Source organism: Notolepis coatsorum (genome assembly GCF_963971535.1).
Source record: "Notolepis coatsorum genome assembly, chromosome: 2".
Taxonomy (NCBI): domain Eukaryota; kingdom Metazoa; phylum Chordata; class Actinopteri; order Aulopiformes; family Paralepididae; genus Notolepis; species Notolepis coatsorum.
Window position 1 is genome coordinate 217,321,778 of NC_140166.1, and position 27,658 is coordinate 217,349,435.

The 27,658-nt window shown below is 43.2% G+C and overlaps 1 protein-coding gene across 1 annotated transcript; it reads left to right on the plus strand.

The window, feature by feature from the left end:
• The first annotated feature begins 5,696 nt into the window (after positions 1–5,696).
• On the plus strand, positions 5,697–10,933 carry LOC311223060 (E3 ubiquitin-protein ligase TRIM39-like). Its single transcript, XM_084307758.1, has 2 exons — positions 5,697–5,767; positions 8,659–10,933. Exon 2 carries the CDS (start codon positions 8,661–8,663, stop codon positions 10,299–10,301), a length of 1,641 nt encoding a protein of 546 aa, XP_084163884.1. The 5' UTR covers positions 5,697–5,767; positions 8,659–8,660; the 3' UTR covers positions 10,302–10,933.
• The last annotated feature ends 16,725 nt before the right edge of the window (positions 10,934–27,658 follow it).

The window sequence follows — 27,658 nt, forward strand, 5'->3', positions numbered from 1 at the left end:
CGTACAGTAGAATGCAACATAATTGGATAATGTCCCCAAATTCTATTCTCTAAAACCTCCAGAATGTCGAAATAGAACACCGAGCTAGTCCTGGATCAAGTCCAGAAGGTTCTGTTCCTACACATGGTTAGAAGGTGGGGATTTTGTGAGACCCGGACTGGTCACGTGACTTTTGATTACAGGTTGTCCAATTGGATTATAGGTTGTTGTACGTTACACGGTATGTTTCAGAGACGCTGTCGCAACGTGGAGGTTGTTCAACCACAGAACAACCGAACTGACGAAACATTTAAATGTCATCCCGTATAAATGCATTCCCTAACCGTGTTATACTAGAGAGTACTTTAAAAGAGTACTTGTATACAGTATGCAATCTGAAAGTTATGTTTATGTAGAGTTATTGTCCCTCTGAAGTACCCGTTACAATCTACTGTGCATGCCTAGCATTATTCGAGGTTTGCTCAATGATCTTTTATGGAAAAATCAACCTCAGCTGGTACAGCTTTCGTTTGCAGGCCTTGATGTCGACAGCGTGTATACTTGAAAAAGACCGGAAGGGTCGGTCGAAACGTTGTATCTACTGCTATTATTTATCAATTAAAACACCTTGGAGCATCAAAAGTGAGTTGCGAGCCCCGCTTTGTTTTACGACACACAGGAACACACACACACACACACACACACATACATTGGGTCGCAGATGAAATGTCCTCTCTGCGCTTGAACCTCTCTCTTCCTTCCGCCCCCAAGGGAAGCCGGGAGCAGACACGGGTTGCGGCGTGGGGCCGCGCCCGGGGACCAATCCAAGTGCTCCTGTCCGTCTTCATTAGCGATCTGATCTGCATGTTTTTCCATTGGGTTTATCTCTTCTTCTGGACAGAACATGCAAACTCCACACAGAAAGGCCCGGGAGATACCCCACCTCACCTGGGTACCTGGCAACTCGGGAGATACCCCACCTGGGTACCTGGCAACTCGGGAGATACCCCACCTGGGTACCTGGCAACCCGGCAGCCTGGTCCCCAAGCGGGAATCGAACCTTGCTGCTGTGAGGCGACAGTGTTAACCAGTACACCAAGTACAAGGAGTATGTGATGTGATGGCCACGTCAAATACAGGCCGCTGCTACACTGATCCATCAGCGAACGGAGAGAAAATGGTCAGAATGAGAGGCAACGCCCACAGCGTCATGGCAACAGCCTCACAACAACATAGTTGACAGACATACAGATATACACTGTTGATGTTTTCCTCTTGGTTAAAACCAGGACGGTTTGGTATGAATGTCTGTCTGTCTGTCTGTCTGTCTGTCTGTCTGTCTGTCTGTCTGTCTGTCTGTCTGTCTGTCTGTCTGTCTGTCTGTCTGTCTGTCTGTCTGTTAGTAACAACTTTCAAAAGAGAATGCATGATTTCTGTGCAATTGTAGAGTAGGTAAAACACTGGAGAAGCATGATATTACTCTTCTACTGTAAGACACCAATTTATAGATTTGTTTTATTTTGTTTCTCATACTGTATATCAAGACATAGCAACCGTTACTTTGCACATAGCAACAGTTACTTTGCACATAGCAACCGTTACTTTGCACATAGCAACAGTTACTTTGCACATAGCAACAGTTACTTTGCACATAGCAACAGTTACTTTGCACATAGCAACTGTTACTTTGCACATAGCAACAGTTACTTTGCACATAGCAACCGTTGTTTCTTCCAACATGGAGGACAAATGGATATTGTAAACATTCTGTGAGAGGCTTCTGTTGTCTCGGTCAGTATAAGGAGGTAGCTTACCAACAAGGGCCTTAAAAATGAACAAATACCAGCTTGATTATTGAATATTGGAGCTTGTCTTGTATGTTTGTACAAGTCCACGTCTCTAGTCCTTTGTCCTGTTTACTTTTAATGTTATATGTTATGATGTAAGTATTATGCTGCACGGTCACTATGTATGTTTTTTGTGGACCCCTGCAATGCTGTAGCCACAGTAATTGGGTATCCTAATAAAATCAACTGAACTACTGTAAGGACTATAAAATTGCAGCTGTTTGCCGTATTCATGCCTTAAATTGCCCCTTGCGGGACAAATAAAGTATTTTTTTATTGAATTGAATTGAATTGAATTGAATCCCTTCACCCAGCCCAGACTGTACTGGCTTTCACCACCTTATTCTCCTTACTTTTCAGCTGCGACCAGCAGCTCTACAGCTCACTCTGTTGGTTGGTTGGTCCACAAAAGTGTCCCCCAGTCTCTAGCGGCCACAGTTTTCGCCCGAGGGGGCTGCGACTTGGCCTGGAGGTCAAGTGTGTGTGTGTGTGTGTGTGAATGCATGCGCATCGTACACAGTCGCTATTGCAGATTAGCACTTGTTGAGTATGACAGATTGAATTTAATTCAGGAAACGTCATTATCCATCACATGACAGAAAAATACCTTTCGCATGGGCTCATGAATAAAACAATACAAGATACAAGAGTTTTATTTGTCACGGCATACAGGTATACAGTGAAATGCGGGGGGTCTCGCCCGCAACAATGTGCAAAATACAAGTAATAATAATAATAAGAGTCCAACCAATAGAGCGACATAGTGCAATAAACAAGTAAACAGAGTAGGGCATATCGGTATCTGTACATGAGTTATTTACAGAGCATGGTAGGACATGCTAGGTCCTGTGGTAGTGCAGTACCCTGTTAGCTACGGATGAGGCACTGGGTCTTTATGTACACTGCTATACAATGCTATATTATACAATCTCAGCTATACTATTCTTAAAGTGACCTTTCCTTCTGTAAAGTGTCCATAGTGTGAGCGTGTGCAATATACAATAAATATATAACTATACAATAAATAAACCATTAATATAACTTTGGTTAAGCTTTTTTTGTGACAGCTTTGAGTCGGGTCATGATGACTGATCTCTCCAGGAGAGAAGTTTGATCGACCTACACCTTTTCTCCTCCCTTTTTCTGTATTTTTTCTCCCATCCCAATTTAGTCATTATGCCAATTCCCCCCTCCCCTTCCTGGTCGTTGCGCACATTTGTCCCCCACTTGCCGGTCTAGGGAGCCCTGAGGTCTATCACATGCTTCCTCCGATACATGTGGAGACAGCCAGACGCTTCTTTTTCACCTGACAGCGAGGACTCTCACTGGGGAGGTGTAACCAGTGATGCAGTGGTGGTCCCACTCGGTACCACGCCGTCCCAGCAGTTTTTTCTGAGCAGAAGTACGCGCACGGATGTGCACGCGCGTGCACGCGTGCGCACACAAAAATGCGTTCACAACTTTCACTGACTCGTCGCGCCGTGCGCCAAGTACCGGCACTTATCACCTAGACTTTGCATAATAATAGGATACCAATAACATGATCTGTGGAGCTCTCATATGTGACAATGTGAGGATGGGGTTCTTGCGGAGCCCAATAGCAAAACACAGGAGGAGAGAATGGAGCGGTTTTAGGGTTCTTTAATTACTCTTCCCAACCAAGCAGAGTATAACAGGAATGTGAAACAGGAATGTGAACAACACGGAGGTTATAATGTTCTTGGGGGGAGAAGAATGAGAGCAGGTGCACTTCAGTGCAGCTGTCGGCAGCGAGAGAGAGAGGACACAGGTCTTGCGCTTGAGAGCGAGCAGGAGTCCTCTTTGCTTGGCTCGAGACGTCAGGGTGGAAGGACGCTGGAGCGAAGTCCTGGGGCACAAGAAACAAGGTTAGGGAAAGCATAAACAGGGGTAGTTACAGCTGGTCTTCAGGTAGCGTCGTCGTACCTCGGTAGGCAGTTTAACACTGCGACGTCGGATGACGGAATCTGCCAGTTGAAGTAGGGAACGCTTGATGAGGTGATCTCTTGCAGCCGCGCTGATTGCTCCTCATCTGGCAGACTCGAGCTCCGATCGTGACAGGACCCCCCCCTCGATGGGCACCTCCTGGCGGGCCCCCAGGCTTGTCCGGGTGACAGCGATGGAAATCCCGGACGACCTCAGGGTCCAGGATCATCCCTCGGGAGACCCAGCTGCGCTCCTCTGGGCCGTAGCCCTTCCAGTCCACGAGGTATTGGTACCCACAACCACGGGGACACACGTCCAGCAGCAGAACATTTACAACAAGCGGTGCAGGGGCAAGGCTAAGAGAATCATTAAAGACTCCAGTCACCCGAACAACTGCCTCTTTGAACTGCTGCGGTCAGGCAAGCGATACCGGAGTCTCAAGGCGAGCACAGAAAGACTCAGAAGAAGCTTCTATCCCCAGGCCATCAGGCTGCTCAACGAACAATGAACACTACACAACAACAACCATCAAACGCACATAGCACACACATCCACACGCACACACTCACTTTAAACAAACACACTGTAGCACCCACTCCCCACACTTTATAGCACACACTCACTTTAAACAAACACACTGTAGCACCCACTCCCCACACTTTATATTTATTGATGAAGGATTGCACTACAACTCGTACACCTTACTGTAAATTGTACCTAAATTGTACCTCATCCCATTTCTGCTTTGCACTATATAGTATTGTACATTAGTACACTGCATAGTATTGTATATTATATGGTAACTCAGTTACGTCTATTCTGCATCGAACATTGTACATATGTCTATACTGAACACTGGGACCTCATTCTCTACTTCTAATTTACATGCTATACTATGTTATTTGATACTATCTTGTCTAGCACAGTCTCTGGAGCGTAACAGTAAGAAGCATTAAGTATTCTGTACTTCTGTATGACAACTATTAAAGAAACTTGAAACTTGAATACTGAATGTTAATATCAGACCATATTGTATGACAGTGAAGTTATTGAATCTTTTTGTAGTGTCTCTTTCCGGTGTTGCACTTTTTAGACGGTCCCTGGCTGCGCACTTGCCTCACAGCCGACTGCACAAAATATTATTTATTGTACAGCTCCGAGGCCGGCTCGCCTCGTTTAGGTGAAAATAAGGTTGTAGCTCATTGTCTACCTTACTAAGATAGGAAAGAGGTGTCCTTTGTGTTTTCAAAACATTTTGCTTAAGAATTATTGACCGCGGAAATTCGAATCTGTGAATATCTTTCTAACTTTACCTAAATCTCCCGATTGCGATACAATAAAGCGAATCTTCTTCACAAAAATCATATTCTCAAAATAATCTGACGGGCAGATATTATTGCCGGCCGACCTATTTCAGCCTGCGAGTCGCCTATTGCCGACCACTGAACTAGGTTATCTGTTGGGTAACGTGCGTTTAGACAACACTATTTGGGACAGACCATATTAGGCTATTACTTCACATAAAAGATCATGTCTAAATGAAATGCACAAAACAAAAAATGTATGTATCATAACGTTGCCCTGGTATAGATCAGTGTATGCATGTATTTATTTATTCATAACGTTATACATATTCGTTAACGTTAGATCGTGCATGGCTTTTACATTGGAAAATGTACTTGTCACGTGGTTCCGTTCTCCATTCTTCACATCAAAAACGAAAGTACAGTATGTGGCATAAAGTGAAGATAAAGTATGTGTGTGTGTGAGAGAGAGAGAATGTGTGTCATCCTTTGATATTTTGTTGGTTTAGAGCAGGAAAGAGATGAGAAGAGGTTCATGTGAAGGGTTAAGGTTCACGTCACGAAAAAGGGAGGAGCCTTCTAGGTTTCATTGTTTACTAAGTGAAAGTAAACTGACTCGCTAGTCTACATAGTTATTGAACAGAAACAAGTTACCTCTAGCCTTGTGAACTGAAGACACTAAAGGAACCGCAGGTCAGTTAATATGTATATGAATCTTCAGCAATGAATAATATTTACTATTCAGCAGTGGCTATTTCTGCTGACTATCGTGGTCTGCAGGTACAGACCAGACCAACTCTGACAAGAACAAATTGCAGGTTGAAAAAACCCTCAGCACGGAACTAGGCAAAATCTGCATATGGCTCGCTGATAACAAACTATCATTACACATGGGCAAAACAGAGTCCATTCTCTTCGGTTCAAATAACAAACTCAGCAAGACCGACGGATTCTCAGTTACAGTGGGTGACAATATTGTCACAAGGAAAGACGAAATTACCTACCTGGGTTCCATCCTAGAGGCAAATCTTTCCTGTGACAAAATGGCATCCAATGTAATAAAAAAAGTCAACCAACGAACTAGATTCTTGTACCGGATCTCCTCTCTGGTAAACAAGAATACCCTGAAGACTCTGGCAGGAGCACTCATTCAAGGGTACTATGACTATGCGTGCACCTCATGGTACCAAAGCACCTCAAAGGCGCTTAAAACAAAATTACAAACATCACAAAACAAACTGGTCAGACTACTGCTTGACCTGAACCCCAGAACCCACCTCACCCCTGCCCACTTTGCCAACCTAGGATGGCTTAGAGTAGACGACAGAGTACAGCAACTTGCAATGGGCCTGGTCTACAAGATACACTATACGACCGGGGTGCCCATGTACATGTCAAAATACTTCCCAAAGGTCAGTGAATACCACAACCACTACACCAGAGGAAGCTCAACAAATCATGTGAAACCCAGATTCGGCTCAAACAAGGGACTAAACACGTTTCGCAATTATGCCACAACAATGTGGAACGCCCTACCCAAAGCTGTAAAGGAATGTGAATCCCTGCCCACATTCAAAACCGCTCTTAAAGAGCACCTACGGGAGGCTGCAATTCGAAACTGGCCACCGTAAATGCCCAAAACCCCCACCACCTCCTAATAGACAGTCTCCTCCCCACCGCATGTATATATTCCCTCCCCGCCGTATGTATATTTCCCTCCCACCCACCCACCCCCTCCTAATGTACAGTCCCCTCCCCATCATATGTATATACTCTGTCAGGATCTAGGGGTAACAGTACTGTATATTTGAATACCGCCTATGTCACAAATGTATCAGTACTAAATACCTATATGTCCCTATGCCATAAATGTCATGTATGTTGTGTATGTCATAAATGTCTATATGAATTGAAAATGGGGGACCCTGATGGAAACAAGACAAACGTCTTTCTCAGGTCTGCATCCCCTTAACAATTGTATGTATTGAGCCGTACTGTATTGTACCCATTCTGCAATCTGTTAAATAAAGTTTTCATTCATTCATTCATTCAGTTCTCGTTTGGTTACATGTTGGTCCCTGTTTGATCCGAGGCCCTTTCGTGACTGTGATGCACCGAGTGAAAACTTGTAGAGAAGCGTTTTGATAGAGAAAAGTGAGACAGACTTAATTGTAAGAATTTTACATGGTGGGACAAGGGACTGTGTTATAATGTATAATTTAATAACATATATATATACGAATCTAATCTAATAAACATGAGAGCAGAATGAAGCACTGTGCCTAGAGGTTTGATGATGATGATGAATAGTTTTATTTTCGGTCTTTGTTTACAGATAAATGAAAAACACACGTGTGTACTTTCAAAAGGAAAAGAAAAAAAATCACAAATCACAAATGTACATATTCAAAGTAAGCTCACACACAAAATCCAAACTCAATGACCGAAAAAAGGAATAGGCTGAAGCACATGCTTATTTTTGCCTATCCTTTACAATTCTTAAAAACTAAATATACTTTAATATAAGAGAAAATGTAAAAATATGCTGCAAGATAAAAGAAAATTCTTTAAGAGAAAAAAGAAAAGAGAAAATAAATGTTTGATGTTTTACTCAAAACTGTACTCCTGAATTATTTTATCCTTCAGGGCCTTTTTAAATCTCCCCTGAGAGGTACACAACTTCAACCCGTCACTAAGACTATTCCACAATTTAACTCTCAAAATTGAAACACATCTAGCTTTTACATTAGTTCTTACCTTTTTATATGTTTTAAGAATACACAACCCTCTTAAATTATACTTTCCTTGTCTTGGTTGAAAGAGACATTGAATACAAGCTGGTAGGTTCTTACTCTTAGCACGAAAAAATGATCTCCAAGGTTTTTATGTAAACCATATCTACACATTTTAATGTGCATTTAATGTGCTGGTTTCATTCAGAGTGGAAGGGGCAGCATTTCTATAAACCACGTCTCCATAATCCAAGATAGATAGACTGTTCTATTCCTGTACAAGAATTATCATCAAGCCAGATGCCATGATATTTGTATTCTGTAACTTGTTCGATGACAAACCCATTCATATACGATATATGCAAATCATTGTAAACAATATCTCTAGCCCCTAGAGAACATTATTAATTTAGTTTTGTTTGCACAAGCTTATTATCCAAAGTGACTTACAAGTTCTGTATGACAAGTCATCAGGAAGGGTACAACTCTATCAGCTGAGTAGCTGTGTATCAAAGTGTTGAGTGCTACAGTGTAGGTTAATTTATTACGACAAGTGCATGACAGTAAGGTTAGTTAGGGTTAGATTTAATTTTCTTTATCCCTGCAGGACTTTTGTAATGGGTAAGAATTCTGATTGGGCTTTCCCAGTTTTCACATACTAGTCTCTCAGACAAATACTGTACTGTAGCTATGAAACCAACTGCAAATCCAGTGCTATATCTAGTCTATTTAAAAGAGGACAATGGTTAACTGTATCAAATGTATGACATTTTAAATTAAGATTTAATTATGTTGAATTTACAGTTACTTTAAATAGAAAATTAATGAAGAAATGTATTTATTATTTAACAGACATGGCCTCATCCAGCTATCTCTTTTCTGAAGAACAGTTCCTGTGCTCCATCTGTCTGGATGTCTTCACCGAGCCGGTCTCCATCCAGTGTGGACACACCTTCTGCAAGACCTGCATCACCAAGTACTGGGATAACAATGAACTGTACCAGTGTCCAATGTGTAAAAATACTTTTGATAAGAGACCAGATATCTTTGTCAATATTGTCCTATCAGAGATGGCACCTCAGTTCAGGAAGTCAGTTCAAGAGAGAAGCCCAGATCAGCAACCTGCCAGACCAGGAGAGGTGACCTGTGACTTCTGCACTGGGAAGAAGATCAAGGCCATGAAGTCCTGCCTGGTGTGTCAGGCTTCTTACTGTGAGATCCACCTGGAGCCTCATCAGATAGTTGCAGCCTTGAAGAAACACAAGCTGATCAACCCTGTGGAGAACCTGGAGGACATGATGTGTAAGAAGCATGAGAGACCGCTGGAGCTGTTCTGTAGGACTGACCAGGCCTGTGTGTGTCAGTTCTGCACTGAGACAGACCACAAAACCCATGACACTGTCCCTCTAGAGAAAGAATACAGAGAGAGAATGGATGAGATGAGGACACAAGAGGCAGATGTTCATCAGATGATCCAGGAGCGTGTGCAGAAGATCCAACAGATCAAACACTCGGTAGACCTCAGCAAGAACGAGGAAAAGAGAGAGATAGCAGACAGTGTCGAGGTCTTCACTGCTCTGGTGGCCTCCGTTGAGAGAAGTCAGGCTGAGCTCATTGAGGTGATTGAGGGGAGGCAGAAAGCAGCAGAGAAACAGGCTGAAGGCTTCATCAAGGAGCTGGAGCAGGAAATCACTGAGCTAAAGAAGAGAAGCACTGAGCTGGAGCAGCTCTCACACACTGAAGACCACCTCCACCTCCTCCACAGCTTCCCATCTCTCTCCACCCCTCCACCCACCAAGGACTGGTCTGAGGTCAGTGTCCACAGTGATGTGAGTGTGGAGATAATGAGGAGAAGTGTGGCTCGGCTGGAGGAGACTCTCAGTGAAGAGATGGAGAAGCTGCCTGACGTCAAGCTGAAGAGGATCCAGCGGTATGCAGTGGATGTGACTCTGGACCCTGACACAGCACATCCTAACTTCATCCTCTCCGATGATGGGAAAGAAGTAAAATGCGGTGTTACACGGAAAGACCTTCCTGACAACCCAGAGAGATTTTACCTGGCACCCATTGTCCTGGGAAAGCAAAGCTTCTCCTCTGGGAGATTCTACTATGAGGTGCAGGTTAAAGGGAACCCTGTGTGGGGTTTAGGAGTGGCCAGAGAGTCCATCAACAGGAAAGGAGACATCACGCTGGGCCCTGACAATGGATACTGGACTATAATTCTGAGGAATGGTGATAAATATAGAGCTGCTGGAAAGGAAGCCCTGTCCCTGAGAGAGAAACCACAGGTGATCGGGGTGTTTGTAGATTATGAGGAGGGTCAGGTCTCCTTTTATGATGTGGAAGCCAGGGCTCATATCTATTCTTACACTGGCTGCACCTTCACCGATAAACTCTACCCATATTTTGGCCCTTGCACGAATTTTGAAAATAGTCTAATAATCTGCCCTCTTAACCTCTTTAGCCCGAGCGGTCCGTCAGTGGACCGCAAATGAATAATGTGTCCGGGTGGCAGAATTCAGTACTGTATCTACAAAACCTTCTGTTTAAATCATCTTCCATTTATTAATTTGCTTAGCTTTTTTGTACACGTGATCTCAAGAAGGTCCTGAACGAGCTCAGTATCAGTGTTTCATGTCTGGTCATTTTTAGCATGGTATTATTCACCGTCAAAAATGCAAAGAAAGATCATAATTTATATTCTCCTTTGTTTCATCACAATTTACTCAAGCCTAGTAACAGACACAGTATTTCTGACACTGTGATTACATTCCCTGAGATCCATAGATGTCCCTATAGATACCAATGTGGAAAATAAAACAACAATGACAATGACAACAGACATTATACATATACACACATCTGTAATGAGGAAGTGCAGATAACGTGGGAATACAATAAAAGGACCGAGTCTAACGAGTGCAAGATTAATTTAATGCCTTAATGGCATTAGGAATGAAGGAGTTTTTAAAACTGTAACGACTACCAGAGGGCAACAGCTCAAACTCCCCATAGAGTGGGTGAGAGGGGTCACCCACTATCTTCCTAAGCACTTTGTTGTGGATGTAGCTCAGCTGTTAGCTATATGCATCATGTTATGTTATGTTACGTTATGTTACGCTCGACGTTGGAGATGATTGTGGGGGTGGAGACTAATAAAGCTCAGTGTGTTTTTGCAATAGAACCAAACGTGTCTGTCCGTCTCTTACTACACAACAAGTACTTTTCAGTAAAATGTCCTTTTATATACAGTAGATGTTGTGCTTCAGGATGGGAATCATAATTTATATTCTCCTTTGTTTCATCACAATTTACTCAAGCCTAGTAACAGACACAGTATTTCTGACACTGTGATTACATTCCCTGAGATCCATAGATGTCCCTAGATAGCAATGTGGAAAATAAAACAACAATGACAATGACAGCAGACATTATACATATACATATATCTGTAATGAGGAAGTGCAGAGAACGTGGGAATACAATAAAAGGACAGTCTAACGAGTGCAAGATTAATTTAATGCCTTTCTTCTTTTCTTGGTAACAGTCTTGATAGTGGTACACATAGTGGTACACTCTTAGAATTAGGAGAGCCTGTACAACTCGTCTCCGACCATCCCTGCCGCTTGCTCGCAGGTGTCTTAATCAGTCCCAAAGGTAAAAACGCGACAGCAGCCTAACGGGACACCATATATGACCAGACGTCAAAATGAATATATTATAAATTGTAGCAAATTAAATAATAAAGAAAATAAGAAATGAAACATAAATACATTATCAAATATTACACTTACAAACTGAAATAACATATAAATGATGAAACCATATAATGGCCACAGTTACATACAATATGCTTCCCTCCCAGGCAGTGAGAGGCTGTTCGGTAGAGAGGCACTGGGGGGGAAGTGGAATTGCTGTCCATGCTTTTAACCAGCAGGGGGCAGTGGTGTATCACAATAAGAATGCCAACTATACAGTTACGCATTTGGAGCACTAGGTGGCACTGTAGATATTCAAATGACTAATGCCCTCCAGTAGGGAGAGAGAGAGAGATTTCATTCAGAGATCATCTCTCTCTTCTGATTTCTCTGTTTGGCTTTGGCAATATACACGTATGTTTCCCATGTCAATAGAATTTAATTGAATAGAGAGAGAGAGAGAGGGGGGGGGGGCAAGGCAGAGAAGAAGAGGGGGGTTGGGAGGGAGGGTGTTTGGATTATGCTTTTTTCCTCCTAACAGTTTTCCAATCCTGTCCTGCGCCAAGTAATTTCACAGTGACTTGGCAGTTGACTCGCAACTGTTAGCAGCCCTAGTCAGACGATTTATAAACCTCTCTGCTATGCTTATTAGCAGAGCCGAGACAATGATAGGCTTATTTTTGTAAGAGACTGTCACGACAATCAAACACACGCACCATGGTTTTCAATCGTTATTACCACTTTAGTCTCAGAATCTCAGTGAAGGGCCAGCTGTACATTAATGCAGTTAATCTCATGTCTACATCCGGAGTTTCCTTTCATTTAAAGGGAAAATCCACCCTAAAAGCAGAGTTTACCTTGACTTTCACGTTCCAGTGATCCTTGTGGAGTGTGGACAGCTCGAGTCAGTGTCTATAAACACGAGACAACTGACCAAACAACCGTCTCTCTCTCTACACTGGAAATCAGATCTAGATGATTGTGACTGGTTGAAGAAATTCAAAACAACCTGGCATGTTTTCCCTCTATTAAAAGATAAGATAAGATATTCCTTTATTGATCCCGTTGTGTGAAATTCAGGCATCATAGCTGCATGTGGGAGGGGAGGGGAGATACAGGTATGGGCAGCCAGGGTAATAGTAGAAGATATAAATACAGGCAATAACATTATAGTACAGTAGAAAAAGTAAGCAGTGTAAACAATATAATTAACTCGGAATATACGTATCTGAGCAAGTAGGCGGTGTGATCAAATGTGTGGATGAGGGTCTGTATGCCCTATCAGTTATATTATACGTAATCTGAATATATACTATGAGTAAGTAAAGTATACATACAGTAACCATACTGTACACACTAAGACCCTTCTCCTGCACAGTGCTAGACGTGGCGTGAAGAAACGTCTGGGCAGAGTGAGACTAATACCTACTATAGGGATCAATCTGCTGCTCCTCTGAGCAGTGTGTACTGTACTGTACTGTATACAGTATGCAGTAGCCTGGAACAAGGCCTTGTGTCATACAAAAGATTACAGTAGCCTATAGAGAGACTGGGATTAGGACATTTAAACCCCAGACACACCAGGAAACCCCTCGGATAGCCTACAAACCCCAATCCAACCAGTAAACAACAGCAGGGGGTGGGCCTGGGGGTCAAGCCCACACATTGTTTACACTTTACCCCGTGTAGCAGGGGGGTATTTAGAGCGAGGGGGGCTCATCGCCTTGTTAGCATCAATTATTCAATTCCCTCTCGATTTCTACAATTAGAGGCCTTTCGCTCTATGTGTAATTCTCTTTCTTCCAACATGGCTGCCTTCTGTCTGTCTCCTAAGGTAGCCTATGGAAACACTAAATTCTACTCAAGTACCAAAGTATTTTTGATAATGAATGTACTTAGATAGTGCATGTAAAGGTACAGTACGCATTTCATACAATGTTTTCTGTATTTCATTGTTGTTTCTGCACGTAGTTTTCCTAAAAAAGGAGGCCTTGCACTAGGGGTGTAACGGTACACAAAAACCACGGTACGGTATGTACCTCGGTTTTGAAGTCAAGGTTCGGTACGGGTTTTCAGTACAGTGGGGGAAAGTTTGGCTTTCCATGTTCCACTCAGGGGTGATGTAGTGTGCAGTAACTAATTGTACTTGTAGGGCTGTCAATGAATATTCTATTTTGAAATTAATAATCGACTTGTAAAAAAAAATAAAAAAAAAATTATTATATTAGATTGTGAAAAAAACAGCCCCCGGTGGGCGGTCGTTAGTGGTTAACATACCGCTGTATTCGTTCGGTACACTACACAGCCGTTCGGTACGGTACGGTACACACTGAAACGGTTCGGTACGGATACGTGTACCTTTACACCCCTACCTTGCACGGAATGTTTGCGTAGTTCTCTCTCTTTCAACATGGATGCCTGTAACCATTGGTAACAACTTTCGGAAGAAAATGCCTGATTTCTGTGCCGTGGCCCGTGGGTAGAGCAGGTGAAATATTGGAAAAGCAAGATGGTGTTGTGACTTATTTACGAGACACCAAATTATAAAATGTTTGTTGATATATTTCTCACGTAGCATTTGCTGTTTCTTCCAAGGCCTTATTATTTCATCCCTGCTTGTCGTCTGTACGGAATGAGTAGAATGACCGGCATGGACCCTCCATGTCAGAAGAAACAGTTGCTATGTGCAGAAAAAACTGTTGCAATGTGTTGATATATGATAAATATATAAACAAGATATGTTGTAATTTGCTGTCTTATTACTGGATCTTATTTTTTTTTGGATCCACTTTTTTTTCTCCTTTTTCTATTTTTCTCCCATCCCAATTTAGCTGTGCCAATTCTCCCCTCCCCTGTCTTGAACGTTGCTCGCATATGCCCCCCACTGGCCGGTTGTAGGGAGGATAGAAGCCTTGCATCACGTGTCCCCTCCGATACATGTGGATGTGGAGGCAGCCTGTCGCATCTTTTCACCTGCCAGCGCGGACTCTCATTGGCGAGGTGTAACGTGTGGGAGGCTCACACTACCCCCGCCATTTTCCTGTCTCTGCTGTGCAGGCGTCCCCCAACCGACCTGTAGGAGTCGCTGTCCACAACGTCCAGATTACCACCCATCGACTTCCACCCGCTGACTCTGCCAATGAGTTAGTATGACGGCCGGCCCAAGCCGGAGGCAACGCCGACAGCCGGAGTCGAACCCGGTGTCTCTTGCGTTGGTGACGAGCGCAATGTCCACTGCGCCACCCAGCCACCGTGTCTTATTACTGGATCTTGTAAACGAGTCTCAGTAGAAAAGTGATATCATGTGTTTTACCTGCTCTACCACTGCACAGGGATCTGGGCCCGCATTCATCAACGTGGCGTAGAAAATGTTCTATTTCCACATGTAAGCACAGAATTTAGAATCAGTGCACGCACAAAAAAAACGGGATTTACCACACGTGCGTACGCAGGTTCTACGCACACCTGTCATGATAAATATCACCTTGGCCCTGCGCCGAGGCTTGTGTACACTTTCACGTATTTGCATACCAAAACCGCCCCGATTAACCATATACGGTAATGGGCACCCCCATGAAATGTGGAAGAATGGACTAAACCGAGGGAAGCGTGTTATGAGACAGGCTGACAGACGTGTACACGTACGGTGATGTCGGATATGATATCTATTAACCATTGCTGCCTGGGCAGCGCAAACACTAATAAAGACCGTGCTGGAATATGACTGCCTTTTTCCGTTTTGTTTGATTAATACCCAGGGATTAAAGTTCTCCTCAATTTTATTCCAAATCGCGACGGATTTTCCGTCAATTTTCTACCTGCTGCATATGATTTCTAGAGTCATACAATCTATTTTGATGTCAGTATTGGGTAGCCTATATAAACAATAATACGAGAGCATATACAAGAACAATGAATCTCACTGCCAATGATGTAGCCTATACGCCATGTGTAGCCTGCCTATATGTGATCAATACAAACTTGAACTTGAATTCCATCATGTCTGTGTGCGGGTCACTGCGGGAACTCACAAGGCTGTTGTCACAATGTAAATAAGAACGTGCACTGAAAAGTTACAGTATGTAGTTGGTTGATTATTTGTATGACAGTCAGTAAACCCTTGCAAAAAGTATCCGTTTTATTTAATGAATTGAAAACATTCAGCATCGCCTTCCTCCCGGCATGCAGCAACGACATGTATCAGGCAAATGCGCATCGCAACATTGACTTAGTGGAATCCCTTTCTATTCACATAATTGCATTTGTGATGGAGCTTTGACAGCTACAGTAACAGTCTATTGCTCGATCCATCTCCAATATCACGATGGACCGTGCCGGTGGCAAAGACCCGAGGGTGGAGAGGATCTTGAATGAATTCCATCATCATATTTATATGTTGTGTGTCTGTCCACTATGTCTGTTACTTTGTTATCCCCCCCCCCTATCTATGTAAAGCGACCTTGGGTCTCTTGAAAGGCGCTATATAAAATTAAGCTATTATTGTTATTATTATCACATCTGTGCGGGAGCTCACAAATAGACTGTTAGTCTCAGTGAAGTTTCAACGGAGGTCATCTATTCTAACCAACAAATTGAAGTAGAAAGCATTTCGTGACCAATCTTATTTGGAAACATGACACACAAAATAATTCGCTTTTTATTTGAAACAATATTTAATCGCGTTTGGAGGTTGGTGTTTTGCGTCTGCCCCCCGTGCCAAACAAGCAGGCCAACCTCTTGTTCGCGTGTGAGCCCGTTATAATTACACTACTGTCGCTATTTTACAATGAACTATAATGAATTACGGGTCATACAGAAGTTGAACACTAATGCACGGAAGCCTATTTCCGCGTTGAAACTAATGCAGAACTGAGGAGCGCTTATGCCGTAGTAACGATGTTCTACCACTGGGCGTCAGCTACGCATGCTCCGAGCTGTGCGTAAATATAAGCACGAAGTCAAGTTCAAGTTGAAATTGATGAATCCCACACTTTGCTTAGAAATGGTCGTACGCACAGGTTAAGCACATATCTGTGCGTAAGTCACGTTGATGAATGAGGGCCCAGGCCTTTTCTTTAGAAAGGTGGTTATGGGGGACCCTGATGTAAACAAGACGAAAGTCTTTCTCTGGTCTGCATCCCCTTTGTGTGTATTGAGCCGTACTGTATTGTACCCATTCTGCAATCTGTTAATAACATTTTCAATCAATCAAACAGGAAGAGAGAAAACTACATAAACATTCCGTGCAAGGCCTCTATTCTATAGATAGATAGATAGATAGATAGATAGATAGATAGATAGATACTTCTATAGTCCTATAGCCTCTATAAACCATATGTATTTCATGTTGCCAGTCCTATAGTCCTATAGGCTCCATAAACCATATGTATTTCATGTTGCCAGTCCTATAGTCCTATAGCCTCTATAAACCATATGTATTTCATGTTGCCAGTCCTATAGTCCTATAGCCTCCATAAACTATATGTATTTCATGTTGCCAGGCCCGGGGTCTTTCTCTGGAGTCTGGGGAAGATCCTCTTTGTGTTCTTTGGACGTGATCACAGCTGATGTCAAAGCAGAAGAATTCACAGAGAGATAGTCAGCCGTGAGATAACTCACGTACACGACAAGGAGAGTTACCGAGTTAGAGAGATTAAAGAAGCCTGTTGAACATCTTACCTTAAATTGGAAGTACACCCTAAAACGACCTTCACATGAGTTATTCCTGGATTCTTGGAATTATATCGTGGAATTCCACAACAATGGGCAATGTAGTGTGACACTGTTTAAATTTTTTTTTTTACAGTTCTTTGTGATCATTTTATTTGCATTCAAACGGCACAAAGTGTAATCACAGCCTTAGATTGTGGGAATAACAGGAGAATTTCATTTTAGGGTGGATTGATTAAAATAGCGAGGGAAAGATTTATTACAATTGTATTGTGAGTCGTCTTCACAGTTATCCTATAGCAGCATATCTAATGCAGTGGGAGAGCGTTTAGCTTACACATACCCAATGTCTCTCTCTCTCTCTCTCTCTCTCTCTCTCTCGCTCTCTCTCTCTCTCTCTCTCTCTCTCGCTCTCTCTCTCTCTCTCTGTCTCTCTCTCTCTCTCTGTCTCTCTCTCGCTCTCTCTACCTCCCTCTCTTGTTCTAATAAAAAGTGTTCCTTGACAATGATCACATCTAAACACAAATAATTTGCACTCCTGACTTAACAAGATATGCAGAGAGAGAGAGAGAGAAAGAGAGAGAGAGAGGGGGGGGGATTCCAAAGAAAGACACACACACACAGGGAGAGAGAGAGAGAGAGAGAGAGAGAGAACTGGCTTATTGGATGTTCTCTGTTCTGCTTCCAGCCATGTCTGGACAACACACGACTACAATCCTTCCCTAATTGGTGAGTGTGAGTGCGTGTGTGTCCTGTGTGTGTAATTGAGTGAGAATGTTAGATGAGATCTCCTTGTTTCCATCTTTTAACAAACACATTCTCCTCTCACTCTTATCTGGAATGATGAAAGTTACCAGGGGACTAGAGACTCTGTGTGTGTATTAAAAAAACTAATTATTTCTTTTTTTCTCTAGGAGTCGCTGTCCACAACGTCCAGATTACCACCCATCGACTTCCACCCGCTAACTCTGCCAATTGAGTTAGTATGACGACTGGCCCAAGCCGGAGGCAACGCCGACAGCCGGAGTCGAACCCGATGTCTCTTGCGTTGATGACGAGCGCAATGTCCGCTGCGCCACCCAGCCGCCTCTATAAATATTTGTGTGTTTTAGGGCTGACCCCTATTAGTAGAATAGTCGATTAATCGATCGAAAGGAGCCGTAGTCGACTGCCAACCTCTTAGTCGAATACAAAAAAATATATATTTAAATTCTATTTTAAAATTAAATTTTTTTACATTTTTATCATTCTTTCCAAAAGAAAATAGGCCTATAAGCGTGGCTAACGCTAATGGCACGCATACCAGAGGCGAACTGCCTAAGAAAACAGGCACAGAGGCACTGAAAGAGGATTTCACCCATCTAATGAACACACTAGACTAGACAAAATAATATCAAGATGTATCCATCAGTGGACCAATTGCATGCTTTTTCAGAGGACAATAAGCCACCCGTCGACTCCTTCAGACATTAAGCACCCCCACAGCCCAAATCGAATGATAAAAAAATATATATATACTTTATTTTTTTTTTATAGTCTACTATCGGCTAATTTCGGCCAATCAAAGTCGACTATCTAAATCTTTAGTCGGGGACAGCCCTAGTGTGTTTGTATGTATGTATGTATGTGTTTGCTTGTTTCTGTGTGTGTGTGCGTTTGTGTGAGTGTGTACAGTGTGTGTTTGTGTATGTATGTGTGTGTGTGCATGTTTTCACATACTGTATATCTCTGCATTTTTATGCGTGTTGGCTTGTTTATGTGTGTGTGCGTGTGTGTGTGTATGGTTTGACGGTAGTGACTCTCAATGGTAGTGACTCTGTGGGAGTTAAGCCTCTCATTATGGTAGTGACTCTGTGGGAGTTAAGCCTCTCATTATGGTAGTGACTCTGTGGGAGTTAAGCCTCACATTATGGTAGTGACTCTGTGGGAGTTAAGCCTCTCATTATGGTAGTGACTCTGTGGGAGTTAAGCCTCTCATTATGGTAGTGACTCTGTGGGAGTTAAGCCTCTCATTATGGTAGTGACTCTGTGGGAGTTAAGCCTCTCATTATGGTAGTGACTCTGTGGGAGTTAAGCCTCACATTATGGTAGTGACTCTGTGGGAGTTAAGCCTCTCATTATGGTAGTGACTCTGTGGGAGTTGAGCCTCTCATTATGGTAGTGACTCTGTGGGAGTTAAGCCTCTCATTATGGTAGTGACTCTGTGGGAGTTAAGCCTCTCATTATGGTAGTGACTCTGTGGGAGTTAAGCCTCTCATTATGGTAGTGACTCTGTGGGAGTTAAGCCTCTCATCTCATTATGGTAGTGACTCTGTGGGAGTTAAGCCTCTCATCTCATTATGGTAGTGACTCTGTGGGAGTTAAGCCTCTCATTATGGTAGTGACTCTGTGGGAGTTAAGCCTTTCATTATGGTAGTGACTCTGTGGGAGTGAAGCCTCTCATTATGGTAGTGACTCTGTGGGAGTTAAGCCTCTCATTATGGTAGTGACTCTGTGGGAGTTAAGCCTCCCATCTCATTATGGTAGTGACTCTGTGGGAGTTAAGTCTCTCATCTCATTATGGTAGTGGGCCGAATAAACCTATGATGCTTTGCCTAAATTGTGCTGAGCCAACTGACATCGACTGCCAAACACCTTACAGCTAGTAAAATATGGTAATATAATGTATATTATACAGCGGGCAGCGGTGGCCTAAAGGTTAGAGAAGCGGGTTTGTGACTGGAAGGTCGCCGGTTCGATTCCCCGGACCGGCAGGAAAAATCTGGGCTGGGGAAGTGAATGAATAACTCTCTCCCATCCCCTTAACACCAACCGCTGAAGTGCCCATGAGCAAGGCACTTAACCCCCAACTGCTCCAGTGGAGTTGCTCAGTGGCCAACGGTGGCAGACTGTGGTTGTACTGGGCAGCTCCCAGGTGTAAATGGAACTGTGTGAATGTGAAGCAGGGCGTAGCTGAAAAAGAGCATCCGTGCACAGCGAACCTACCCTGGGTAAATACATTTAAAAAATATTTATTTAATTAATTAATTAATTTAAAAAAAGTTATAGTATGGAGTATTGGATTATGTCATTATATCCTCAAAGCCTGTAAAATGTGGACATAGAGTATTGGATTATGTCCTACATTTTCCAAACGTGAAGAATTTGCACTAGTACCTCTTCCAACTCATTTTTGCATTTAGTATTTTTGCATTTTGTACATTTTAGTTTTGTGTATTTTGTATAGTGTTTGGTCTTTACTCTTTTCCTTTTTTACAATCCTAGGAGGGTCATGCAGAACCAAGCATTTCACTATAATGTACCTAGTACCTTATATGTGACAAATAAAACAAAACTTGAAAACTTGATACGTACAGTAGAATGCAACATAATTGGATAATGTCCCCAAATTCTATTCTCTAAAACCTCCAGAATGTCGAAATAGAACACCGAGCTAGTCCTGGATCACGTCCAGAAGGTTCTGTTCCTACACATGGTGAGAAGGTGGGGATTTTGTGAGACCCGGACTGGTCACGTGACTTTTGATTACAGGTTGTCCAATTGGATTATAGGTTGTTGTACGTTACACGGTATGTTTCAGAGACGCTGTCCCAACGTGGAGGTTGTTCAACCACAGAACAACCGAACTGACGAAACATTTAAATGTCATCCCGTATAAATGCATTCCCTAACAGTGTTATACTAGAGCAGGGGTGGGCAATTATTTTCCCCGGGGGGCCGAATGAGCAACTGAAAATATGTTGGGGGGCCGGGCCAAAATTCCAAACTCAATTATGCATAATATAAATTTTATTTCTATATAAAAAGCAGTAAATGGCATTGTTTTGACCCCTGGTAAGAGTGTATGCTATTATTTGGCAATTAAAAGGTGAGGTTAGCTTTCAAAAATATAATTTATTCAAATAGAATTTATTTCCAAAATGATAAACAAAATGTGAAACATTAATAACAAGGGCATTTTGAGTTTCATATACTATTGAAACAAGGATTTTCTTAGCTTTCTAAAGACATCACATCATCTTATAGCAAAAATAAACAAGACATGTCACTGAACTGTGTAAAGAAAAGTGTCCCAGTTGTGTAGCCTTTTTTACTTTACATGCCTATATTAAACATTTAATGTTTTCAGAACTGTGCAAAAAAAAGAAAAGAAAATATCAAGTGTCCCATTTCACTTGTTATATTTCCACATTTTAGTGTTCTTCAGTTCTTTTTTTTTCATTCAGTGTGAGAAATCCAGTCTCTGTTGAGCTTTAACAAGTCCATCAAAGTCAGGTTGCATGTCTGAGGTGGAGATGCGAAGCACAGCTGCCAGATGTTCATCAGTGAGAGAGGATCTGTACCTGGACTTGGTAAACGTCATGACTGAGAATGTCTGTTCACATATGTAGGTGGATCCAAAGAGAACCAACATCTTCTGAGCATGTCTCCTAAGCGTATACTGTGCGTGTGAACGTTGACATGAAAAAAAAAAGTTAAAAAAAAAAAAAAAAAAAAAAAAAAAAAAAACTATTTTTTTTTATTTTTTTTTATTATCATGTAATCTTTCGCGGGCCGGTCAGAATCATCCCGCGGGCCGGATCCGGCCCGCGGGCCGTACAATGCCCAGGTCTGTACTAGAGAGTACTTTAAAAGAGTACTTGTATACAGTATGCAATCTGAAAGTTAGGTTTATGTAGAGTTATTGTCCCGCTGAAGTACTCGTTACAATCTACTGTGCATGCCTAGCATTATTCGAGGTTTGCTCAATGATCTTTCATGGAAAAATCAACCTCAGCTGGTACAGCTTTCGTTTGCAGGCCTTGATGTCGACAACGTGTATACTTGAAAAAGACCGGAAGGGTCGGTCGAAACGTTGTATCTACTGCTATTATTTGTCAATTAAAACACCTCTTGGAGCATCAAAAGTGAGTTGCGAGCCCCGCTTTGTTTTACGACACACAGGAACACACACACACACACACATACATTGGGTCGCAGATGAAATGTCCTCTCTGCGCTTGAACCTCTCTCCTCCTTCCGCCCCCAAGGGAAGCCGGGAGCAGACACGGGTTGTGGCGTGGGGCCGCGCCCGGGGACCAATCCAAGTGCTCCTGTCCGTCTTCGTTAGCGATCTGATCTGCATGTTTTTCCATTGGGTTTATCTCTTCTTCTGGAGAGAACATGCAAACTCCACACAGAAAGGCCCGGGAGATACCCCACCTGGGTACCTGGCAACTCAGGAGATACCCCACCTGGGTACCTGGCAACCCGGGAGATACCCCACCTGGGTACCTGGCAACCCGGCAGCCTGGTCCCCAAGCGGGAATCGAACCTTGTTGCTGTGAGGCGACAGTGTTAACCAGTACACCAAGTACAAGGAGTATGTGATGTGATGGCCACGTCAAATACAGGCCGCTGCTACACTGATCCATCAGCGAACGGAGAGAAAATGGTCAGAATGAGAGGCAACGCCCAAAGCGTCATGGCAACAGCCTCACAACAACATAGTTGACAGACATATGTTCAACAACACTGTTGAATTCAGAATGTGTTGTTGATGTTTTCCTCTTGGTTAAAACCAGGACGGTTTGGTATGAATGTCTGTCTGTCTGCCCGTCTGTCTGTCTGTCTGTCTCTCTGTCCGTCCGTCTGTCTCTTTCTACCTCTGCCCGTCTGTCTCTCTCTCTCCCTCTGTCTGTCTGTCTGTCTGTCTGTCTGTCTGTCCGTCTGTCTCTTTCTACCTCTGCCCGTCTGTCTCTCTCTCCCCCTCTCTCTCCCCCTCTGTCTGTCTGTCTGTCTGTCTGTCTGTCTGTCTGTCTGTCTGTCTGTCTGTCTGTCTGTCTGTCTGTCTGTCTGTCTGTCTGTCTGTCTGTCTGTCCGTCTGTCTGTCTGTCTGCCTGTCTGTCTGTCTGTATGTCTGTCTGTCTGTCTGTCTGTCTGTCTGTCTGTCTGTGTGTCCCTCTGTCTGTCTGTCTGTCTGTCTCTCCGTCTGTCTGTCTGTGTGTCTGTCCGTCTGTCTGTCTGTCTGTCTGTCTGTCTGTCTGTCTGTCTGTCTGTCTCCATGTCTCCCTCCCTCCCTCCATCTGTCCATCTCTCTCTCTCTCTCTCTCTCTCTCTCTCTCTCTCTCTCTCTCTCTCTCTCTCTCTCTCTCTCTCTCTCTCTCTCTCTCTCTCTCTCTCTCTCTCTCTCTCTCAGTCTGTCTGTCAGTAACAACTTTCAAAAGAAAATGCATGATTTCTGTGCAATTGTAGAGTAGGTAAAACACTGGAGAAGCATGATATTACTCTTCTACTGTAAGACACCAATTTATAGATTTGTTTTATTTTGTTTCTCATACTGTATATCAAGACATAGCAACCGTTACTTTGCACATAGCAACAGTTACTTTGCACATAGCAACCGTTACTTTGCACAAAGCAACAGTTACTTTGCACATAGCAACAGTTACTTTGCACATAGCAACAGTTACTTTGCACATAGCAACCGTTACTTTGCACATAGCAACAGTTACTTTGCACATAGCAACAGTTACTTTGCACATAGCAACAGTTACTTTGCACACATAGCAACAGTTACTTTGCACATAGCAACAGTTACTTTGCACATAGCAACAGTTACTTTGCACATAGCAACAGTTACTTTGCACATAGCAACAGTTACTTTGCACATAGCAACCGTTACTTTGCACAAAGCAACAGTTAATTTGCACAAAGCAACCGTTACTTTGCACATAGCAACCGTTACTTTGCACATAGCAACCGTTACTTTGCACATAGCAACCGTTACTTTGCACAAAGCAACAGTTAATTTGCACATAGCAACCGTTACTTTGCACAAAGCAACAGTTAATTTGCACAAAGCAACCGTTACTTTGCACATAGCAACCGTTACTTTGCACATAGCAACAGTTACTTTGCACATAGCAACAGTTACTTTGCACAAAGCAACAGTTAATTTGCACATAGCAACCGTTACTTTGCACATAGCAACCGTTACTTTGCACAAAGCAACAGTTAATTTGCACATAGCAACCGTTACTTTGCACAAAGCAACAGTTAATTTGCACAAAGCAACCGTTACTTTGCACATAGCAACCGTTACTTTGCACATAGCAACAGTTACTTTGCACATAGCAACAGTTACTTTGCACATAGCAACAGTTACTTTGCACATAGCAACCGTTACTTTGCACATAGCAACCGTTGTTTCTTCCAACATGGAGGACAAATGGATATTGTAAACATTCTGTGAGAGGCTTCTGTTGTCTCGGTCAGTATAAGGAGGTAGCTTACCAACAAGGGCCTTAAAAATGAACAAATACCAGTTTGATTATTGGATATTGGAGCTTGTCTTGTATGTTTGTACAAGTCCACGTCTCTAGTCCTTTGTCCTGTTTACTTTTAATGTTATATGTTATGATGTAAGTATTATGCTGCACGGTCACTATGTATGTTTTTTGTGGACCCCTGCAATGCTGTAGCCACAGTAATTGGGTATCCTAATAAAATCAACTGTACTACTGTAAGGACTATAAAATTGCAGCTGTTTGCCGTATCCATGCCTTAAATTGCCGCTTGCGGGACAAATAAAGTTTTTTTAATTGAATTGAATTGAATTGAATCCCCTCACCCAGCCCAGACTGTACTGGCCTTCACCACGTTATTCTCCTTACTTTTCAGCTGCGACCAGCAGCTCTACAGCTCACTCTGTTGGTTGGTTGGTTGGTCCACAAAAGTGTCCCCCACTCTCTAGGGGCCACAGTTTTCGCCCTCTGGGGCTGAGACTTGGCCTGGAGGTCGAGTGTTTGTGTGTGAATGCATGCACGTACACAGTCGCTATTGCAGATTAGCACTTGTTGAGTATGACAGATTGAATTTAATTCAGAAAACGTCATTATCCATCACATGACAGAAAAATACCTCTCGCATGGGCTCATGAATAAAACAATAAATAAACCATTAATATAACTTTGGTTAAGCTTTTTTTGTGACAGCTTTGAGTCGGGTCATGATGACTGATCTCTCCAGGAGAGAAGTTTGATCGTCCTGCCCCCCCCCCACAAGCTCAGTTCAGCTCGGAACAGCATGACTCAGCTTGAGTCTGTTGAGCTTTAGCCTGGCTTAGATAAGGCCTTGAGGGGGGGGGGGGGGGGGTCGCAAAACCTTCCCTGTACTTAGATCATTGTGATGATCTCATTGACCTAATGGACCTGAGAAGATATTCAACGTCAAATCCTAAAACACTTAGAAAATAAAATTAAAATAAACAAAACGTTCAGTCCTCCCACCTAAAACCCAAAAACACAGGCCTGGAGATGATTTAATTTTCAAATGAACCCTTTCACTACCACACTATACAGAAGGTTAACCCTTTACTATCACACTACAGACAGTTAACCGTCTGTAGTGTGATAGTAAAGGGTTAACCTTCTGTAGTGTGGTAGTGAAAGGGTTAACCTGCTGTCATTGAAACCGGTGTGGAGTAAACCGAGAGTAATTACTGTACATGGAATAAGTGTGTAATCTAGTAGTTGCCATCTACACTCATTGCAATGCACACACATCCACATGCACACACTCACTTTACACAAACACTCACCTTAACACTCACCTTAGACACTTTAACACTACATTATATTTATCCATTTATTTTTTGATCTACTTTTTCTCCTCCCTTTTTCTGTATTTTTTCTCCCATCCCAATTTAGTCATTATGCCAATTCCCCCCTCCCCTTCCTGGTCGTTGCGCACATTTGTCCCCCACTTGCCGGTCTAGGGAGCCCTGAGGTCTATCACATGCTTCCTCCGATACATGTGGAGACAGCCAGACGCTTCTTTTTCACCTGACAGCGAGGACTCTCACTGGGGAGGTGTAACCAGTGATGCAGTGGTGGTCCCACTCTGTACCACGCCGTCCCAGCAGTTTTTTCTGAGCAGAAGTACGCGCACGGATGTGCGTGCGCGTGCACACACAAAAATGCATTCACAACGTTCACTAACTCGTTGCGCCGTGCGCCAAGTACCGGCACTTATCACCTAGACTTTGCATAATAATAGGATACCAATAACATGATCTGTGGAGCTCTCATATGTGACAAATGGTGCCGACTGGAAGGATGAGACATTAAGTTGTGCTTCAGAAGGAAACTGTCCTTCTGTAAACTAAGTTACATTGTTAATTTAGTTTGTATTTACTTTTCTAGTTTAAGTTAATTCAATTAAAGAAATTGTAACTACGATATTGTATCTACAATTACATTTAAAACATTGTTTGTTTTTCAATATAATTTCTTTATATATTGAATGCTACATCCTGCTACCTTTTTCAGCTTCTCAATTTCAAGGCAATATTTACAAAAACTAAACTAAAACTAGTAATTTCCTATACAAACATGTTTCCTACTATTTATGCATAATAATCATCTGTTCTGTGCGCACGGGAGGGAACATGTATGCGCATGCACGCGGCGTCATTTAAACAGCGTACAGGCAGTTCTGATATTACGACTGCACCCCTGGGTGTAACGCGTGGGAGGATCACACTACCCTCCCCAGTTCCCTCCCTCGCTGTGCAGGCACCCTGACCGACCTGTAGGAGTCGCTGTTTACAACGACCAGGACCCATCCCACCGGCTTTCCACCCGCTGACACTGCCAACTGTATGTCTGTCTGTCTGTCTAATATCTGTCTCTCCCTCTCTCTGTCTGCCTGACTCTCTCTCTCACTCTGTCTGTCTGCCTGTCTGTCTCTCTCTCTCTCTCCCTCTGCCTGTCTGCCTGTCTGTCTCTCTCTCTCTCTCCCTCTGCCTGTCTGTCTCTATGTCTCTCTATCCCCTCTCTTTCTATCTCTTTCCCCCTCTCTCTGTCTGTCTCTCTCTCTCTCTCCCTCTGCCTGTCTGTCTGTCTCTCTATCCCCTCTCTTTTTATCTCTTTCCCCCTCTCTCTGTCTGTCTCTCTCTCTCTCTCCCTCTGCCTGTCTGTCTGTCTCTCTATCCCCTCTCTTTCTATCTCTTCCCCCCCCCTCTCTGTCTGTCTCTCTGTCTCTCTCTCTCTCTGTCTGTCTGTCCATCTGTCTCTCTCTCACTGTCTCTGTTGTTACTCGTTGCATCTTGGGAACTGAGGAAATGGATCCGGGATCTGATGTGATGCCACCAGTAAAGCCCCCCCCCCTCACTGGGAGGTCTGTAGATACCTGACCCCGACCAGGGCCCCCAAGCCAGCACGAGTTGGATCCGCTTTAACGCAGCTTTGGCCCCCTTTACCTTATCTAACTAATGCAAAGTCAGTGGGGTCAAGCTCTGTGTCTGTACAAGCTCACCGGGGGACAGGTGAGATCTGCTCTGCGGCGCACACACACAGAGCACACGGCAGTCGTCTTCAGTCGGCCTGTACGGACAGGAGCCCGAGCCCCCCCCCGGTGACTCAACTAAAAGCCAGAGCCGGGTTATCAAGTCAAGTCAAGTCATTTATTTATATAGCAGCGCATTTAAAAGCTCAACGAGC